General features: G+C 39.5%; 1 protein-coding gene across 2 annotated transcripts; it reads right to left on the bottom strand.

Annotated features, from left to right (window-relative positions):
- Positions 1 to 8,640: 8,640 nt before the first annotated feature.
- Positions 8,641 to 17,448, bottom strand: LOC121884218 (homeobox protein Dlx3b-like). Of its 2 annotated transcripts, none has more exons than XM_042392896.1 (4): positions 16,901 to 17,448; positions 16,097 to 16,773; positions 12,793 to 12,977; positions 8,641 to 10,232 (listed from the first exon to the last, which is right to left on the bottom strand). In XM_042392896.1, the coding sequence occupies exons 1-4, from the start codon at positions 16,969 to 16,971 to the stop codon at positions 9,801 to 9,803; spliced, it is 1,365 nt and encodes a 454-aa protein (XP_042248830.1). In that variant the 5' UTR covers positions 16,972 to 17,448; the 3' UTR covers positions 8,641 to 9,800. The 2 variants fall into 2 exon arrangements, with proteins under 2 accessions (XP_042248830.1, XP_042248831.1); XM_042392897.1 differs by having other exon boundaries at positions 16,905 to 16,994.
- Between the last annotated feature and the right edge of the window lie 1,215 nt (positions 17,449 to 18,663).

An 18,663-nucleotide genomic window follows, 5' to 3' on the forward strand; every position in this document is an offset into this window, starting at 1 on the left:
ATTTAGACATATAATTAGGATTACAACATTATGATGTTTTGTAACTGTGCACCAGTTACAAATGCCTGATAGAATGAATTTGTTACAGCTCTCCTTAATCTACATAGGGTTCTAAAACATGATTATAACAACATTGCACAATTGGTCGATTACATGTAGAAGCCATCATTTGTACCTGAAAATGAACTGGCACAGTTGTCGAGAGGAGATTCTAACACTGTAACACTGTTGGCCTCACATGAGAAACTTTCTTCCTCTTCCTCTTAAATTTCATGTAGACAGTTGACTGCTGTCTTGTTTAAAGGGAAACACATGTTGGGGAACCTGAACATTATGCCACAAAATCCACGCACCTTTGAAATATAAATGATATAACTGATTTAGCTTCATACAAACCCTTATTTATTGGGGAATCACAGTGCAGGTTGGGGGAAATTATGATTCACGGACTAATTATACTTTTCTTTTTGGACTCTTTGTTTTATAAGTTAAGAGTTCTCCTGTCTCTCATAGCCCTCATAATCTTTTTTTTTCTTGTTTTCTTTTCTTCTGAGGATCAAACGTCCCTTTCAAAAGCCACACAGCGGAATTTTCAGAAGGCCCTGACTTATTTAATCCGCTACTGTGAGCAGCATCCTGTTGCCTCAGGCAAAGTTCACACCATAGAGTTTTATGGAATACTTTGCTTCACAGACTTCAGACACATCACACTGTCCTAATGAACTGATATAAGCCCGTCGGGAGCTGAGGGAACATGGCAACACAAACTGTCTGCTGAAAATTGCAAAAGAGGAAGAGAACACGGAGGAAAACAGAAAGAGAAAGCAGAGGGCCACCCACCCACACACCCACACACCCATACACCCACACAACTGGCTAAAAAGCAGCATATCACATTAACTTCAGCTAATTTTCAGATGCATTTTTTGGTGAGGAATGTGGATTTTCCTCATCTCTTACAATGGCGTGGCGCTGAGAGGAGATCTCATTACAGCTAGCGCGGAGAGAAGGAATAGTTACAGTGACCAATAAATATTTCAACATACATGTAACATGTGAGCATTGTATAACAGCATAACTTTTCATTTAACTCTATCAAGATGAATTCCCGTTCTTTTTAACGTTTAAAAGGCACAATCTATAATCTAAAAGTAAATAAAAGAGCTTCTCCGACAACACAAAACACAAGACTGAACCCTTCAGTAAGTTGACTGATGGGTCTTTTTCAGTCAAGAGCGGCCATGGTGTTATTTGATCTCATTAGGCTACACGGAGAAAACAAATATTGTTCTCTCAACACAAAGAGATATATTTATGCTGACATGGCATTTTAGCATCTGATCTGAAATGATGCAGTCATTTCAGATCCAGGAGATCCCATTGCTGATCATCAGTGCATTTGAATGTGAAGTAAAATAGTCTTTCCTACTCATATTGTTAATTTAAACAAATAAGAGGAGATATCCAGATTATCTGGATTATATGTTATCTGAGTCAGAGTTATGACGCTGGGGCAGAAATGTGAAGAGGATGTGGCAGCAAATTTTTGTGGCCACTGCGCACTGAAGACGCACGTGGAAACAGTGTGGGATTGGAGAAAACTGATAATTTTGTATATTATCAATGGGTGTGACAATCAACCATGTTTATCGCAGCTGTTACTGGCACTTATATCGTAATCAGTCTAACGGAAACAATCTCAAATTAGGTTTATGCACACCAGATTCACTGTGGTTACCTTGATTCTGTTGGCAATCAGTGCCAGGCTCCTGCAAAATCACATGAGTTACCTCAGCCAACAGCTGCTCCATCATCTCCTTTTGACTAACTTATCAGGCCTTCTTACTAACTTGTCTACCTGTAGCATTTTATCACTACAGGTAGACCTCTGACTACCTAACCAATACTGATGTGGAAGAGCAGAATCATTATGAGACAACGGCATATTTATCTTGTTATCTAGAGAAAATGTTGTTTTTCCAAGATAATTATTCCGTTATCACAAGAAAAGGTTTTTCATCTGTGTCAAACCGTTGACGTATGTGTGTGATGCAGCTGTAATTCTGAACAAATTCAGTGCACGTCAGTAAATTTTGCTTCTTTGTTATATTCCAAACACTGGTCTTTGATGAAGACCGTATAGATTGTGTCATTCATCATTTATCAAATCATTTATTAGTATTTTTTATCACAGATATGTTGTTCAAGATGTTCATAGAAAGCATTTATTAAAAGCAGCAGTTTATTTTCTATCACCAAAGCTTTCTAATATGGAAACTTAAAAGGAGCAAGGTAAGAGGAGATGTCAGGAATGCGATGGTTTATGATCAGCATCTCAGCGAGTTTCACTGTAGATTGCTGATGATATCACTGTCAAAAAAATAAACACCAAGCAAGAGGAAGATGCATAGGAAACAGAGGAGCAAAGCTTCCAGAGCTTGCGTGAGGACAAAAATGTAAAAACTATAAAACTGAAGACTTCACAACTTGCTACTGGGCAGATGACAGCATGTAACCCCCCAGAGAGTAGAAAGCAGCGAGAGAGAGATTCATAGAATGAGACATATTCAGAGAGAGAGAGACACAGGAAAAAAACACATTAATTAAAACAAGTCATAAACAGCAGGGGTCACTTTATATTTGCTTGTTAAACTTGACCCATGTGGTGCAAAAAGACATACACTCTTAGTTTTAAGTGCAACTGAGATACCGCAGACATTGGCCTGTGTGTGTGTGTGTGTGTGTGTGTGTGTGTGTGCGTGCACATGTGGGGGTTTGCGTAATGCACTATTCATCAGAGTTAGACCGATATATTTGGCTGATATCGGTCATCTTGTTGTCAATATTTGTATGCATTAAAAGTGAACCTGTGAGAATGGTTAGATTGCTGATTTATATTCTGAAAATTTGTCAAATATTTGAATAATAATTAATAAAACAAAGAAAGTTGTGAGCCTGGATCAGTCGACCTGTCAGTCGTGGGGTGATGGGTACTACTCTGGTGCAGAGGGTGGTGGTAATGCACCTGAAGCTGTTCGTTAACTGCCAAAAACACCAAATGACACACTTACACACACTTATTTCAACAGTTTAGCTAGCTGGCTAACAGCCATCCATAAACTAACACAAACACATGGATGAATCATATTTATCAGTGACTATTCGTAAGACTAGTGGAAACAGATAAGCAGGAAATACAGTCGGACAACTGGGCAGGCCGTTGCATTCAGACGAAGCTGCTTATCTAGCCAATTGGGCCACAGTTTGCAGGGTTAGCAGGGTGCATTGGGTCAGAGAACGTGTGTGGAAACGTTTCTGATACAACTCACAGCTATCTGTAAGACTGGTGGAGCTAGATAAGCACAGATATAATTCAGATTAAACTGCCTATCAAGGCACCAATAAATAGATACAGTGATATATGGCCTCGTCAAGGCGCCAAGTATCTGCTCTTTGCTTAGGTGAGAGAAGGATTAAGGGAGTTTAAAGGTACGTTAGGTCAGGGCTAGAGAATGGTATCACCTGTCAGAGAACCCAGTAGATCTGATACCCACTGCAGGATATAATGATCATTACATCATTTACCATTATGCTGGGCTTCCATAGGAATGCTTCTCAACCAACTTTTCACTTTGTGTAGAGATAACCACGAAGGAGATAAAAGATTTATTGTCTACACAGACTCTCATTCACTTCAGCCACTAAGATAAACAGCTTGGTGTGTCTTCTGTATGGTTTTATGTGTTGAAATCTGTTGAGCCGCTTATTGAGGCTGAGATTGACACATAATTTCAGTGTATAAGTGACATAGTTATACTTGGGAGGACTCAACATCACATATGCATTTATACTCTTTCCACATCTGGCTAGAACGCGTTTCAAACCAATTCCAGAGGTGAATTAGCACAATGGAAATCATGTAGTATTAGCTACTAGCAATTCCATTATGCAATTTAGCAGTGAATGTAGAGATAATCACCTATATAACTTTTTATACTGAAAAAAAAAAGATTTCAATAACAGAAGATGAGTGCTTTTAAATGTGCTGATTGTAAAAATAAATCTATACAGGTGTTGGCTTTAGTATCGGCTTTCAAGAACACGTATCAGTCCAACCCTGGTGTGCAGATCATGGCTGGAGGCAAGGAAAGGAAAGTAACGTCAGCTCCATATCTTTCAGGACACTGTTATAAACTTTCCTTCCGCTGCTGAGTTTTCCTCTCCGCTCAGCTCGCAGCAGCTGATGTCATCACCTCGTCTCACCCTCTCCAGCCTTTTCCCGCCCGTGAATGCCAAAGAGCAGAGGTGTAAAACTGTCACTTCGGCTCACCTTCCTAACACTTCATCCAGCTTCTCGTGGTGATATAAATAATCACGCATTTGTTTAATCCACATACATGGGCAAAACAATCTAGACAGACTACTGTAGACCCAACACAGATTCACAGAATTCATAACTATGAAAAGTATAGAAGCGCAAATCCACCTGGCATGTCACATAGCTGTAAATCACAGGAATATAAGATAGTGGTTGTTTTTTAAAACCATAATCTGTTACTCAGAACCCACAATGGCTTTGGTGAAAACCGTTTTTCCTGTGGTGCACCAGTCACAGGTCGCTACAAGCCCCTGTTGGCCCATTCTGTCTGTCTCCCTGTGATGTTCAGACACATTCTTCTCTGACACCTGGAAGCTGAGGGCTCAGCACAGGAAGGTAAGAGCCTAAACAAACATGGAAGCTGTCCTACAAGATCTGTGGTTCGGGTCCACACCCTGCACAGTTGTGGGTTCAGGTGAACATGATATGATAATGTGGATGTCTGTTTGCCCTTCCCTAATGTAAGTCACATATTTTCCTCACTACATTTTTAAACTACATTTTAGATGGCCTATCTACACTCCTGCTTATGGAGGAGGAAGGTACGGTGGCCCTGAACACTCAATGCACTGTAACTGAAGAAAACATGACACACATATGAAGAAAATATTTTCACCAATTTGACAACACACGCAGTGATTAGAGAAAAATGCTGCAAAGTGAGAAAACACAAATAAATACACAAACACTCAATATCATACTGTGCTCCTATTTTTTATAATATGATTAATACACGACACATTTGTATTATTGTGCATTGTTTAATTTTTGGGGCCCCGGACTACTATTTAGTTTGTAACTCATTTCTATTGTGTTCTGCGCAACTTGCAGCATTTCTGGTTGTATTTTCTGTTTTTGCCACACATTTCTGTATTTGTTTCCTCACTTTGAAGCCTTTTTTTCTATATGTTGTCAAACTGATGTTTTCTTCATTTGCATGTTTTCTGTGTCTTTGGATGTGTTTTCTTACGTGGTTGGTATACTCTGTCAGACGGGCTTGTTGGATAGCTGTGGAAACCCCCTCCACACCTTTCCAGGACTGAGTTAGGTGGGCTGTGAGCGGCCATTTCTGTAATTTTCCAAACCCAACAATCTGACATTTACACCCACTTCACGCAGTGACTGGCCAGCTGTGCAGAGGTGAGAAAGTTATCAGGGTTTTAACTTCTCTCTCTAGCTCTCTTTTTACATTCCTGACATAACCATTTCAGTCAGTTTTAATGTGAACAGCCGCGTACGACACTATGAATGTATACCAGGACAGAGTATCTAAAAATACACATATTTAAACAATATAATTGTAAACACTTTTGACTTCTGACATGGTGGACAACACAATGTATAAAACAGTTCTGATCGACCATAAACTGACCCTTAAGTCGCAGTGCGTTGAGCTTTCAAGGCCACCAGGAAAGGGAGATGTGTGCCTTTGTATATAGAAATAGACCAGGCTTGTCAACTTTTATTTGAAAGATGAACTACTGTTCAAACATGGGAAAAAACTGAATATTTGATCTGTAATGATCTGTTTGCATACAAAATTGTCAATTGACAATGGGCTGTGTCAGTTGGGGACTATAAAATGCACAGTCTGTCTGAATCCACTGTTGCCCCAATTAACATGATATATCTCAAAAAACAAAATATAAAACAAGAAGGTTTTATGGGGGTTATGTGCCAGACGATTTCTTAGTCAGGGCCAATAACTTCCTGGAGTGCCCACTGGTTGCCTGGCGACCTCTCTGTGACTACAAGACTCCAGGAAGTTACTGCACCCGACCAAGAAACAGTCTGGCACATTCTGTAACCACAACGTGTCGTTTTTACTCTTTGGTTTTTGTGCAGATTACAGGGTAACTACACCATACACACCCGGGGCTCTATTCCGTATAACAGCTGTCGTGCAGCTATAGTATAAATAGCAGAACACCGGCTAACTGTAGCCTCAGTTTGTGACTCTGACACAGAGCTGCTGGTAGCGTTAGCGCGTCTGATAAGAGATGGCGGAGAGACGTCGTACATGAACGAAAGATTTATTCCTCCTCTCCTAAGAGCTTAACAAGATATTCAGGGCTGACAACGGTAACGTATGCATTTTTTAAATATGCTGTAAGGGAGGAAGCTATAGCAGAATTTGAGTGTGTAGCTACCCTTTAAACAAACAAGACATACTAAGTTAATTAGCGATTGTGATTGCTGCCTTTGAATAAAGCCAGGCTAGCTGTTTCCCCGTTTCCAGTCTTTGTGCTAAGCTAAGCTAAGCTAAGCTAAGCTAAAGGGCTGCTGGCTCTAGCTTCATAATTAACATACAGACATGAGAGTGGTATCAATCCCCCTCAACAGGATGGCAACAATAAACATATTTCCTGAAATGTCAAACTATTCCTTGAATGTATAGATGTGAGATGGATATCAATCTTCTGATCTAACTCTCGGAAAGAGAGCAAAAGAGGGTATTTCCCAAAATGCTGAATAATTTCCTTTTAATGACCAAAATGTCTGACACACAACTGCAAAGAAAACATTCTAAGTATATTAATATTCTAAGGTCTTAGTTTGGCTCCACAACATTGTTTGAAAGTTTCCCTGTTTCTTCTTCCTGTTCACGCCCTCTTTTTGTTGGCTAACCTGTGGGTTTGGTTGGTTAAGAGCCTGGAGAGCAGCTTGTTTGTCATACACTCACACACACACACACACACACACACACACACACACACACACACACACACACACACACACACACACACACACACACACACACACACACACACACACTCCTCCCCTCTAACTGTGTGCCACATGAAAGAAGTGTACAACCGTCTTTCTCTGTGTCAGCGGTGTGTTATTAGTATCCAGAGACTCCAGAGTGTCTGCTGCACTGTCACCTCCCACAACCTCCTTTACACGCAGTCTGTGTGTGTGTGTGTGTGTGTGCGTGTATAATATATAGATGGGTGAAACCTGTATCTGTTGTCTGACTCATGCTGACAGGCACACCAGGAAAGCACCGTCAGCATACTTTCAACACCTTTGTGTGTGTGTGTTTGTGTGCTGTTTACAATACTCCATTCACACATAATTACAGAAAAAATAATACACTCGTAGCTGATTAAAATATAGAAACTTTATTTAAAATGCTTCTAATGCACAGATTGTTGTGCCACTTTTGCTCTACAGTTGACACTATAAATAAAAGACCTGAGTGTGGCACATGTGTTCATACAATATATACAACTACTTTTTCAAATGTTTCAGCACCAACTCTGTATCACTTTTGCTCTTGATAGTTATTTTCAGCATACAGGAACTATTGGAGAGGCTTTGTAGTGTTTATGAGCAGGAATTAAAGGGCCACAACGATGATTTTACAGGGGTAGCTTTGTCAGATGATGTCATGGTGGAAACTCCAAATTCATAACAAAACCCTGTGTTAAAAATTGGGGACACAAAGATTGAAAGATGTGGGTATTAACCAGGCAAGGAGGATGTAATGAAAGACATGCCGAGTTGCATTATGGGAATTGTAGGATTCTGTGCTTTTGGAGCTTGATTTATACTGTAGAGACTTAAAGTCAGGATATCTTAGCCTCCGCTGATAAGATTTTGACAGTTCCTTTTTTTATGTCTCTCTCGCATGTCCCCCAGCTTTTTGGAGGTGAGACACTAAATATCTGGAAAAGCCCTTTAACAGCCAAAAAATCTATTAACTATGAATTATAAATGGATTTTGGGGGGAAAATAAAGCTTATCAAATACTCTTGAGTTTTTACCAAAATTACTTCCCAAAAATCAGTTGGCTCTTTTGCTTTCTTTCCATCACTCCGTTGTCCTCCATGCCAAAATTGGCTTAGTCAAACTGCTGCTGATGCCGGCATTATGATGATATTTTGTCATGCTGTCATGGCAACAGTGACAAATTACGCAGTCTTCAAATACACATCATTGACACATCGCTTATCAGTTGCATGTCTTGGGATCCAGTTCTGCAGCAGATGTCCTCGCAGTCCGCCGAGAACATTTTGACTTCATGAGTCTTTAGTAACTGGAAAACATTAGCTGGGGTCAGGTGGGAGGGAAGAAATTTTAAAAAGGGACATTTTTTGCAGGTCAAACACGTTTGAACAGCAAAAAGCTGCACTGAGATCTGAAATTAAGTTTGTTAAGGTCCTTTACACAACTATAATAGTGCCCTGGAGTAGTATTGTTTTAATTTTTTAAGCTAAAATGCCAAACATTCTTCTCAAATGCAAAGATTTTCTGTTTTGTCTAACTGTAAATGGAAGATTTTCAGGTTTTGGACTGTTGGTCGGATGAAACAAGATCTGACATTTTATGTACTAAACCATTAATCGAGAAAAAAATTGCTAGTTTAATTTATAATGAAAATAATCATGAGTTGTAGCCAAATCTAGACAACATGAAATTAAAAGTTCAACTTTAAATCCACAGTTAAACTTTCATGACATTCTTGTCCATTGTTGTGTGTAACCCTTTAATCCCAGCTTCACCTCCACACACACAACCCTCTGCCACAGTTAAATAAAAGCCTCTGGACAAAAACATGACATATGGACGCAAACATGATTTGGACAGCACATTGTGAATGGCAGGTACAATGCACTGGAGCCACAGAAACAAAGTGTCCATTGAATGTCCGTGATGTTATTATTCTCACAACATATTCCCAGTGAAACATGTGTTTTAATTCAGTGATTAGAGGGTTGTATTTTGCAATTCATGCTATTAAAAAATAGATGCTGTTCAAAACACCCTCTGATGGTTGATTTCAGTGTCTCTCCAGGGTTAGTCCCCTCTGCTGATACTGATGTTGTATTTTACCAGATTATCAGCCTTTAAGTGTTGTCCACCTTTAACATAGTATCTGACCACAGCTACACCAAACAGTCACGTAACTTAATGTTTGCCATGCTGGTGTGGTGGGCTTTCATTTGCTGCAAAGCTAAAGGAGAATTTCAGTAGTACTCAGTTTTAGTGTTTTAATGCTGTGTCAGAGACCCTTCCAGCCATGACAAGAAGAGAATTGTAAGGGAAAGACTGAATCCGTGGAGGTTTTTGGCATAAATATGGTCATGTTTAAAATATTAAATATTACACAAAATATTATCAGTTATCAGTGATTTCAAACAAAAATGTCACTATTGGCCTCAGCCCTGGAAAATAACTTCTATGTTACGAGTTCATAAACTTCAGAGCTGAGGAGAACAGGGTAAGTGAGGACAGCACTTTTTCAATCCATATTTACTGTAGAACAGCCTGTTTTACACATCATGTCAGGTTTTACAGTCATGACTCGTGTCTGATGATCACTGTCAGGTGTTTCTGGTCACAATAGTGCTCCAAAAAAATCCCTGCTGTGTTTAAGTGCAGGGCTCCAGTCAAACTGCGTTGTAGTGTTTCAGAGTCAGTAAACAGCTCCCATACTCTGTGTGGCTGGCGGCGCTGCTGATGGTGTGTGGTGCGTTGGGCCCGACTGTGCCAGACCTAAATGTGCACCCTGCTGCTGGTACCAGTTCTGGTGCGTGTACTCCCCCATGTAGACGGGCGAGGAATCAACAGGAGGCTGATAGGGACCCTGCCCCCTGCTGGTAGGATCCAGCATTGCATTATTCTTGATGCTGCTGCTGCCGCTGTTTGTATTGGTGCTGCTGCTGTTGTTGTTGGTGTTACTGTTGCTGTTGTTGTTTTCCCACACAGCTGGGGATGAAGGAGAGTTGCAGGCCATAGAATCACTGGCGTCTGGGCTGTTCTCAAGAGGAATTTCCCCAAGTGGAAACTCTCCGTTTTTGTAGAGCTTCTTAAATTTGGAGCGACGGTTCTGGAACCAAATTTTGACCTGAAATGAAGAGCGTCAAATATTGAGGCAACTTAAAGAAATTAAGGAATTGAAAAAATGTAAATTGATCTTTTTTTGTCACTTGGGAGCCACGTTACAACCTGTAAACACTTAACTGATGCCACATTAAATTGTTATGGTGAACATGAAATAATCGCCTAATTCAGCATCCAGCAGTTCATTTATATGGAATGTTTCTGTCCACACAACATACGTTGTACAGTAGTCACTCTCATTTTAGCTCTGGTTGGGTCTTCATCAACTCCGTAGGGGAAATATCTGGCTCTTTAGCAGCTAAATGCTCCACTATGAGATTTGTTGGCCTGTTGAGACTGGAAATGAGGTTGATGAGAGTAAGAGAGGTGAGGTGAAGTGAAAGTAAACTGAATCAGTGAAGTTGTCTTTGAGTTCAAAACAATGAACTCAAAGACCCTAAAAGAGCTGAGGCGAACTGTAGTGTTTTCTGTGGGTATATGTAACCATTTGATCCACTGTTAATATAAAAAATGTATTAGAGCAGTTTTAAAGCTGAACTATTAGTATTTTTTCTCTCTCTCTTTATTTTTTTTTTAGCATATTTAGCTTGTATTTAGCTGCTCTTGGCTAATTGTTTTAGTTTCTTCCCTGTAAACTCCACTCTTATCAACCTTGTTTCAAACCACGGCAAGCAGTTAATAAACCCAATGTACACTACCTGCCCAGCAACAAACAGCAGATAGACAAAGTTAGCCGCTAACTGGCTGGTGAACATAGTGGAACATTTAGCAGCCAGTAAGACTCTCAGAGGTTGGTGGAGACCAAAAATAGAGCTAAAAGGGAAGTAAATATTGGACTTACATTGATCAGGTGACCAGAGAAATGATTCCGAATTAATGCTAATGTTTCTCCATGTCTGCTGGATGTGTAAATAAGCAACTGTTTGCTAACACATTTCCCATATCAGGAATAATATTTCAGTGTTGTGTTATCAGCTTGTTCTGCAAACAAATCTGTTGATCTATTGATAGTCTGTCGGTTTGCTTTGGTCACTTGGTAACTTTGGTAACTAGCAGGTACAATATTTACCTGTTTTACTGTCAGTTCAGTTATTCCTCAAATGCAACTACTTAACACTTGTTGCCAAAAATAATAATTCCTTCAAAAATGATGTAGTAATAATAAATAAAGCAATAAATAAATTTTACTAATGATAAATGAGGCAACTAATAAATAATATTTAACCGCCAAATAGCACAAGACAGACAACTATCTAAGAAATGTTGGTGGCCAGATGGAGGTAATGTCATGGATTATTTACAGCTCTTTTAAATGTAATATTATGATATTATGTGAGCTATTGTAATGCTGTTATTTGTGTAAACAACACCCATGAGGGCATCAAACCATATAACATGGCAATCACACGTTTCAAGTGGGGCCGAGCTCGTGCCTTTGTTTTCCTAAAGCGTGTAACACAAGTATAATACTGAACAATGATTTACAGCAGCCATGACAACACAACCCGCGCCACAAGTTTTGTCTTTTATCACTCAAGCGAAGATAATTCATGTGTTAGTAAATCATTAGGGCAGAGTATGACCGCATAAACCAGAGTGACACCACAGTAACAAGTCAGAGCACTGCCTCGGATCACTGTCTAAGATTCTGGCAAATGTATAATTATTTACCTCATTTCTATTCTATTGTTTTTCATTTTGTTAAATTTCATCTTAGGGGAGTCTAGTATAGCACTGCATTGTAACATTTTGTATGTAAGTATATTCTACTATTCTGTTTTCCTGATAGATCTCGAAATTTTAATTATATAATTAAAATTATATTTTAGTGAAACTGTATTTCTTGTAATGTCCAAACTTTGAACATTCAGCCAATCTTTAGACCTCTTCAGCTCCTCTTCAACCTCTCCGTACTCATTCATATTTTCACCAAGAAGCTCAATTTGTCTCATGCTCTTTTCAGACCCTTTCAAATTTTTTCTTTGTGTGTCTGGCATGGAATGGTCAAACTTAGAGCTAACTGACACTTCAACTATTTACAGTACAAATACTTCAACTGCCTTTGGATCTACAAACTGAACAGGGATTTCTGCTCTTAACCTCTACAAATCACCTGGCACTTAACTAATTTTTACTTGTCAGCTGACAGCTCAAATACCCCAACTGACATTTGAACCACTTTCAATCCTTACATATTAACTTACACTTCAACTATTTACAGTACATCTAAACTATCACAGTTGCTTTCATCATTTACAGTTCAACTGACATTTAAACTGCTATCATCCCAAACTCTTTAAATGACAGTTCAGCTGCTTTCATCTTTCACACTTCAACTACTTTCAGTGTCTACGTACAAACTGACATTTCAACTGCCTACAGGGCTTCAGAAGACATTTCAAATCCTTTCAGTGCTTCAACTTCAACTGACACTTCAACTGCTTTCAGAATTGCAACTTAAACTGCAACTCCCATTAAACATCTAACTTACATTTTTATCAGAAAATGTGTATTAAGTATTATATTTCTATCACTGTACTGGCAGATGTTCCCTGCAGCCTCACCTGTGTCTGTGTGAGCCCCAGCTGTGCGGCCAACTCGGCCCGCTCCGGCAGGGCCAGGTACTGGGCCGACTGGAATCTCCTCTGCAGGACTGCCAGCTGGTAGCTGGAGTAAATGGTGCGGGGCTTGCGTATCTTCTTGGGCTTCCCGTTGACCATCCGAACCTCTACGTCTGGTTCCTCTTTCACTGCAGGAGGAAACAGTACAAAATATGTAATATTCCTGCAATACTCCTATAGAGACTTTTTGGGTGCTCAAAAAGTACAGTCAAAACTTGTCATGTCGTGCTACTGTCACCTTCTTCTTCTCTGATCTTATAAAATGCAACACACACACACACATATGAGTCTTCTTCACACTAGCACGTCTATTTTCTTCAAACAATGGAACAAACTTGTATTAGGTCTGTACAGGGCATACTGTGCAGAGAGGTTGTAGCACAAAAATAGCCACGGCCGCTACAACCCCGAAATTTCAAAGAAATTCCGCCAGCACTCTGAGCTTATAATTTTGGTCTGAGTGTCTCCCACAGCCGGGGAGGGAGACGCAGATTTATAGGTGCTTTTCATGTAGCCTGGAGGCCCGCTTGTATACATCGCTCTCTGTTAGTGATGTTATTCTTGTGTCTGATTTCTTTTTTTGTCTGCTTTATATGTATACAACCGATTATTTATTACCTTGAATTGGGAAACAACACATTAAAAAAAACACTATTAACTATACTGTTTATGTAAAGTAAATGGAATCCAGTATCACAATATTAAATATATTTTTACATTTACACCTATTTACAAATTGTATGTAATATATTCATATGTTTTAATTTGAACACATTTAACTTTAGATATTTTTAAGTAATCATAATTCATGAAAAGGATTTTTAAAATTTTAAATATATTGCCAGTATTTATTACAAACTAACATACATCTTTATATACTGACAGAGACTCTGTGGTGAATATGCTCATCAGTTTATATGATCTTAAATTGAACTTTTCACTGCATTAGTTTCTTTCCGTTGAGGACACTGAGGTCATTTGTTTGCTATTTTTGGAAATTTGGGGGTTTTATCAACGTGGGGGGAGTTTACGCTCTACAGTTCAAATCGTACACATGGTGAGTATTTTAAAAGGCAGATTCTAGTATTTTTAGACTCAGCATATTCAGAGTGGACGACGTTTTTACCAAAAGAAAAACAGAATTAAAGGATTTAGTATGCAGGCTTTTAATATGAGGGTAAGTTTTAAACATAATTTAGACCTTTATGTTAGAAAATATAACTAAATATTTTTTTCTTTTTTCTACATTATTTATATATATAAAAATTATGCATTATAAAAAGTTTAAAAAAATAAATAAATAAAGACCCTCTGGTTAATGTCAGGTCCAAATTTTCTTAGCGGGGTGGCTGTGCTTTAGGAGGACCTGGACTCTCAGTACTGGTACAATCCGCGCTACAGCGTTGTTTCTATAGTTCAATACCTATGATTTAATTCATTTATGACATTCAGATTAAGTATCTTGCTTGGCACAAACATTATTTTTCTTATGTGGTTATTGTTTATCTACATTATTTATATTGTTCATTTATCTGTATTTATGAAAGACATGCTTCACATATTTATGCATTTGTTTATTTATTTATTTATCTAGGCGTGGCTACATGCCTCGCGTGATAAGGAGCCGTCGTTGTTGGACGATTCAAAGGCCAAGGCTGACTGACATGTCGTGACACCTGATGTGGCTGTGGGCCAAAGTCCCCCGGGGCCATTTCCAGGAGTCAACTCCTAACTGGAATGTCAAAAACAGTACACCAGTCTGTCGAGTTTGTTTCTCCTCTGTAGTTCGCACCTTCCAAGCTCACAGGTAGAACAGAAAGAAAAAGCTTTGGAACACTGTGTGATTCAAAAGCCTGAAAATGGATGTTAAAGAGCCAAAAGTATGTTTGTTGTTTAAAATGTTGTCTTATATGTTCTTGTGATACTACTGTGAGGTCTGTGTTTGAGTTTAGTGACCTCACTGCATCACTTTTCTTATCATATTCCTGACGGAAGTTTTCATCTAATATTTTTATCATGTAAACTAGTTGTATTATTGTACAACTAGTTTATCTGTTTAAACATAGACTGTTTAGGCCACCCATGCAGTGCACATTGTATAGTATACCCATGTAGTGCACATTGTATTGTGTAGTATTGTATGTTAATGAATCAGTTCTTCATTTCTGACAGAGGTGAAGTTGAAAAGTCACTGACTAGAACTAGGCCATGGCTGCCCTCCATTTTCCTATGAAAACAGAATCCCAAAGAAGTTCAAAGACACAATGATTACCAGGCCAGCTTCAAGCTTCAAGCTTCAAGCTTCAAGCTTAACTTTCACCTTACCAGAAATGATTTCTTGTTTCCTTTTCCCCCACAGATTACCCCCTCACTGCTACTCTCCTCTAAAACTTTAGGTCACTAAATTATTTCTTCTAGAGACTTGTGACGCTGGCTGGCAAAGTTGATGAACACCTACGGAAAATCCCATTTGAATTTATAGAAATTCAACTGCAGTGCAGAGATACCAATCTATGATATCCCTGTGATGCAAAATCAGAAGCTGCTCCACTGACGATAAATGACTCACTGCGTTTTTGGGTTTTTTTTAAGTTCTTCCCCCAAACAAATATGACTGAGAACCTATTTCTGACCTGTTAGCAGGAGGAGAGAGCAAATCTCACCTGCCTGTAAGAGAATTCAAGACTTCTTTAAGGCTTTACAGTTGGAAAAGTAACAAGTCATTAACCCTGAATGCTGCTATTCCTGAACAAATAGTGTTTCAAATATAAAAGTATTAAGTAAATATTGAAAATATAAAGAAATGTCAGCACTCTAACATGATTGAATTATTATTTGATAATGATTGATGGAGATTTAGAATAAGAGAGCATCAACTAAATGTTCCAAAAATATGCCTGAGATGTAGTTTCAAGCTCAGCTGGTAGTTTAGGGGAGTTTAGGACGCAGCGGAAAACTTTGACCACGTCCAACAAAGAAAAATAACTTTCCTCGTGCGTGCGTAAAACTGCTGTGCAATTATTGGGTTTCTATGGCTAGACATGAGCACTTGCCATACATCAGCTTCAGGTGGTCAGCGTGGCTTTTCTCATTGTTGGACAAAGATGTTGAGGATGTGTAGGGGGGGGGGAAACTGTCGAAATGTTGTTGATCTTACAATTCTTTCTTCCCTAAAATGATCCAAAACTAACATGAACCCAGTGATCAGATATTATGCACTAAGTTTTCTAACTTTTTGGTTACTTACCACCGTCCTGCAGCGTTGCCTGCATCTCCCTGCTGAACGCACCGTGCTCTCTGTATGTTGCATGCGGGTACGGGTATTCTGTCTTGCCGACAGGGTAGGTACCGCCGGGACCCATCCCGTTCAGGTTGTAGTGGTGGTACGCGTATGGGTTCATGTGTTGAGCTGAGTACGGCTGCTGCGCCGCGTAGAAATCCTGCGAGCCGTGGAGCGCGCTCTGGCCGCTGTAGAAGCCCATGTCTGTGGATGAGGACTCGGGTAGGGTCGGAGAATCCTTGGTGGCCGAGATGGAGCTCCCAGCCACGGGTAAGGAAGGTTTCTTCTCCTCGAAGACAGGTGATGGTTGACCGTTCATGTTGAGGCTACTTTGATGTTTGCTCTGAAGTCTAAACCGGGAGTGTTCGGAGACACTCGCAGTCTGGAGCTGGCGTTCCCAAACTCCCTTGACGCAGCAGCCAGGCTGTCCACCGTGGCGGCGCCCAACCCAACTAGAGCTCCTAATTACAGGGCGCGCCGAGCTGAGCCGAGCCGGGCAGGACAGAGGGAGTGGATGTCTCCTTCTCATTGGCTCGTCTGCTCGCTCCCTGCCTCTGCCCCGAGGCCAAGAAAGCACTGACTGTCGCCTGTCTGGCTCCCTTCTTCTCCCCACAGAAACCTCCAGTAAGCCTCTCCTCACAGGCCTGTACCAGAACGCATAAACAGTTGGCAAGCCTGTGAAGTCATCTAACTTTTAACTAACATTTACTTCGACGTTTTTCGAAGGCTAAACGACATGAATGACTGTCAGCGGAAAAGATAAAGATTTACCTACCACACTGCGCATAATGGTGTTGTGATAAGGAGTGTTTACGCAGTAGCTTTACGGAGCTGCGTCCCATTCATATGCAGATCTAGAGCCAAGCGCTGCTGTCAACCCATGCTGAGAGTTATCTACAGTTGATCAAGGCTTATTTTAGAAAAGGCTTTTCCTTCTTTACATGTGTTGACATGGGCCCCAGGCCTCTCCTCTGCTTCAGGGGAGAGAAACAACCTGCAATAAACTTTAAGCACATATACCACTAAAACCTCACTGTGAAAACAATAAAAACATGAGAGAAACCTTCTTGTCACAAACTAAACTACTAATATAAACTGTAACTTAAAAACATTTCGTCCCAAACAGTTTGGTGGTTGAAAAAACTTCCCTGAATTGTTGGAGTTGAGCTTAGTTCAGTGACACAATCTCACCACCAGATGTCACTATTGACCCGCTTGAAGGCCTTTACATGAAAGCGGAGATACTCAGGAAATAGTGACAACATCATGAGCTTTTAACCCATTTATACCAAACTACCAGGTGCACTAAATGCACTAATTTAAAACTGATTGTGAAAACACATCTAAATGAAATAAGAAAAGTTTGTTTCAACAAGAGGCGGGTTGAGTAGCTGAAAACTATACTCATATGAGTATAGTATAGTAGCCTAAAAGTACTGAAGTAGGAGAAAAAGTACAAAACTGAAAAAAAACGTCTTGAGTAGTGAGTAAATTTCTGAGTAAAAGAAATTTAAATTAAAAAACACACCTGCACACAGCTCTTTTCCCCACTTCTCCTACTTAAAGTGTACATGGTTAACATAGTTTCAACCACAGATGCTCCTCATCAGGTGAAGGTTAAGAGGTGAACACACTTGTATTTATAGTCAGTTTGTGATGAAATGTCTCCTGATTAGAACATTAAATTTGAATCTCTCAAATGTGATCACATTTCCATGTGAATATTACACCAATTTTATACTCGCATCAAAAATCTTGTCTAAAATATAATATTATATTTGAATATAAAAGTATTAACTTGTTACAGTGTCCTAATACTTTGAGATAATGCAGTAGACCTATAGATGGTCCTAAGTCTCAGTTCCCATCATCAACATCCACATCCAGGTCTCTCCAGTCAGATGAAGACATGAAGGGGAAGTCCTTCTGTTGGCACACAGATCAGACAGACCTGCTCTGGAATAACAGACGGTCAAACTAATGACATCTACTTACCCAAATAATGCAAATCAAATCATAAAACAGTTAGCGACCATCTAATAATAAATATTTGGTGTATACCTTTATAGCTCACATAATAAAGTAATATCTTTACATACATATTTATTATAAGGGGAATGGCAATAGCAGTTAAAAACAATCTTATCCAAATAAGAATATGAGGTCAATAGTAACAGTGACATTTTTAAGGAAACGGCTAATAGTCTACCAAATTACTCATATAGGCTATGGTAGATAATGATGTGACATTTCAACATGAATTACCTAAATACAGGTGTGTTCACTCCTTCACGTTTACCTGAGGAAAACCATCTGTGGTTGAAACGTTGTCAGTCATGTCCACATACAATAAAATGTAGTATGGCTCTGATATTTACATGAGAGAAAATAGCAGTAGCAGTAGTTTGGATACATGATATACTGTATGTAAATAGTGTTAACACAACAGACAGACTTGCTGCTGTCTGCCAGTGTCAGCACAGCGCTTTATGTACTGACCTCAGACCTGTGTTCCGCTGCAGTCTGAGCTGTGG

This window comes from Thunnus maccoyii, chromosome 18, assembly GCF_910596095.1.
Source record: "Thunnus maccoyii chromosome 18, fThuMac1.1, whole genome shotgun sequence".
Taxonomy (NCBI): Eukaryota; Metazoa; Chordata; class Actinopteri; order Scombriformes; family Scombridae; genus Thunnus; species Thunnus maccoyii.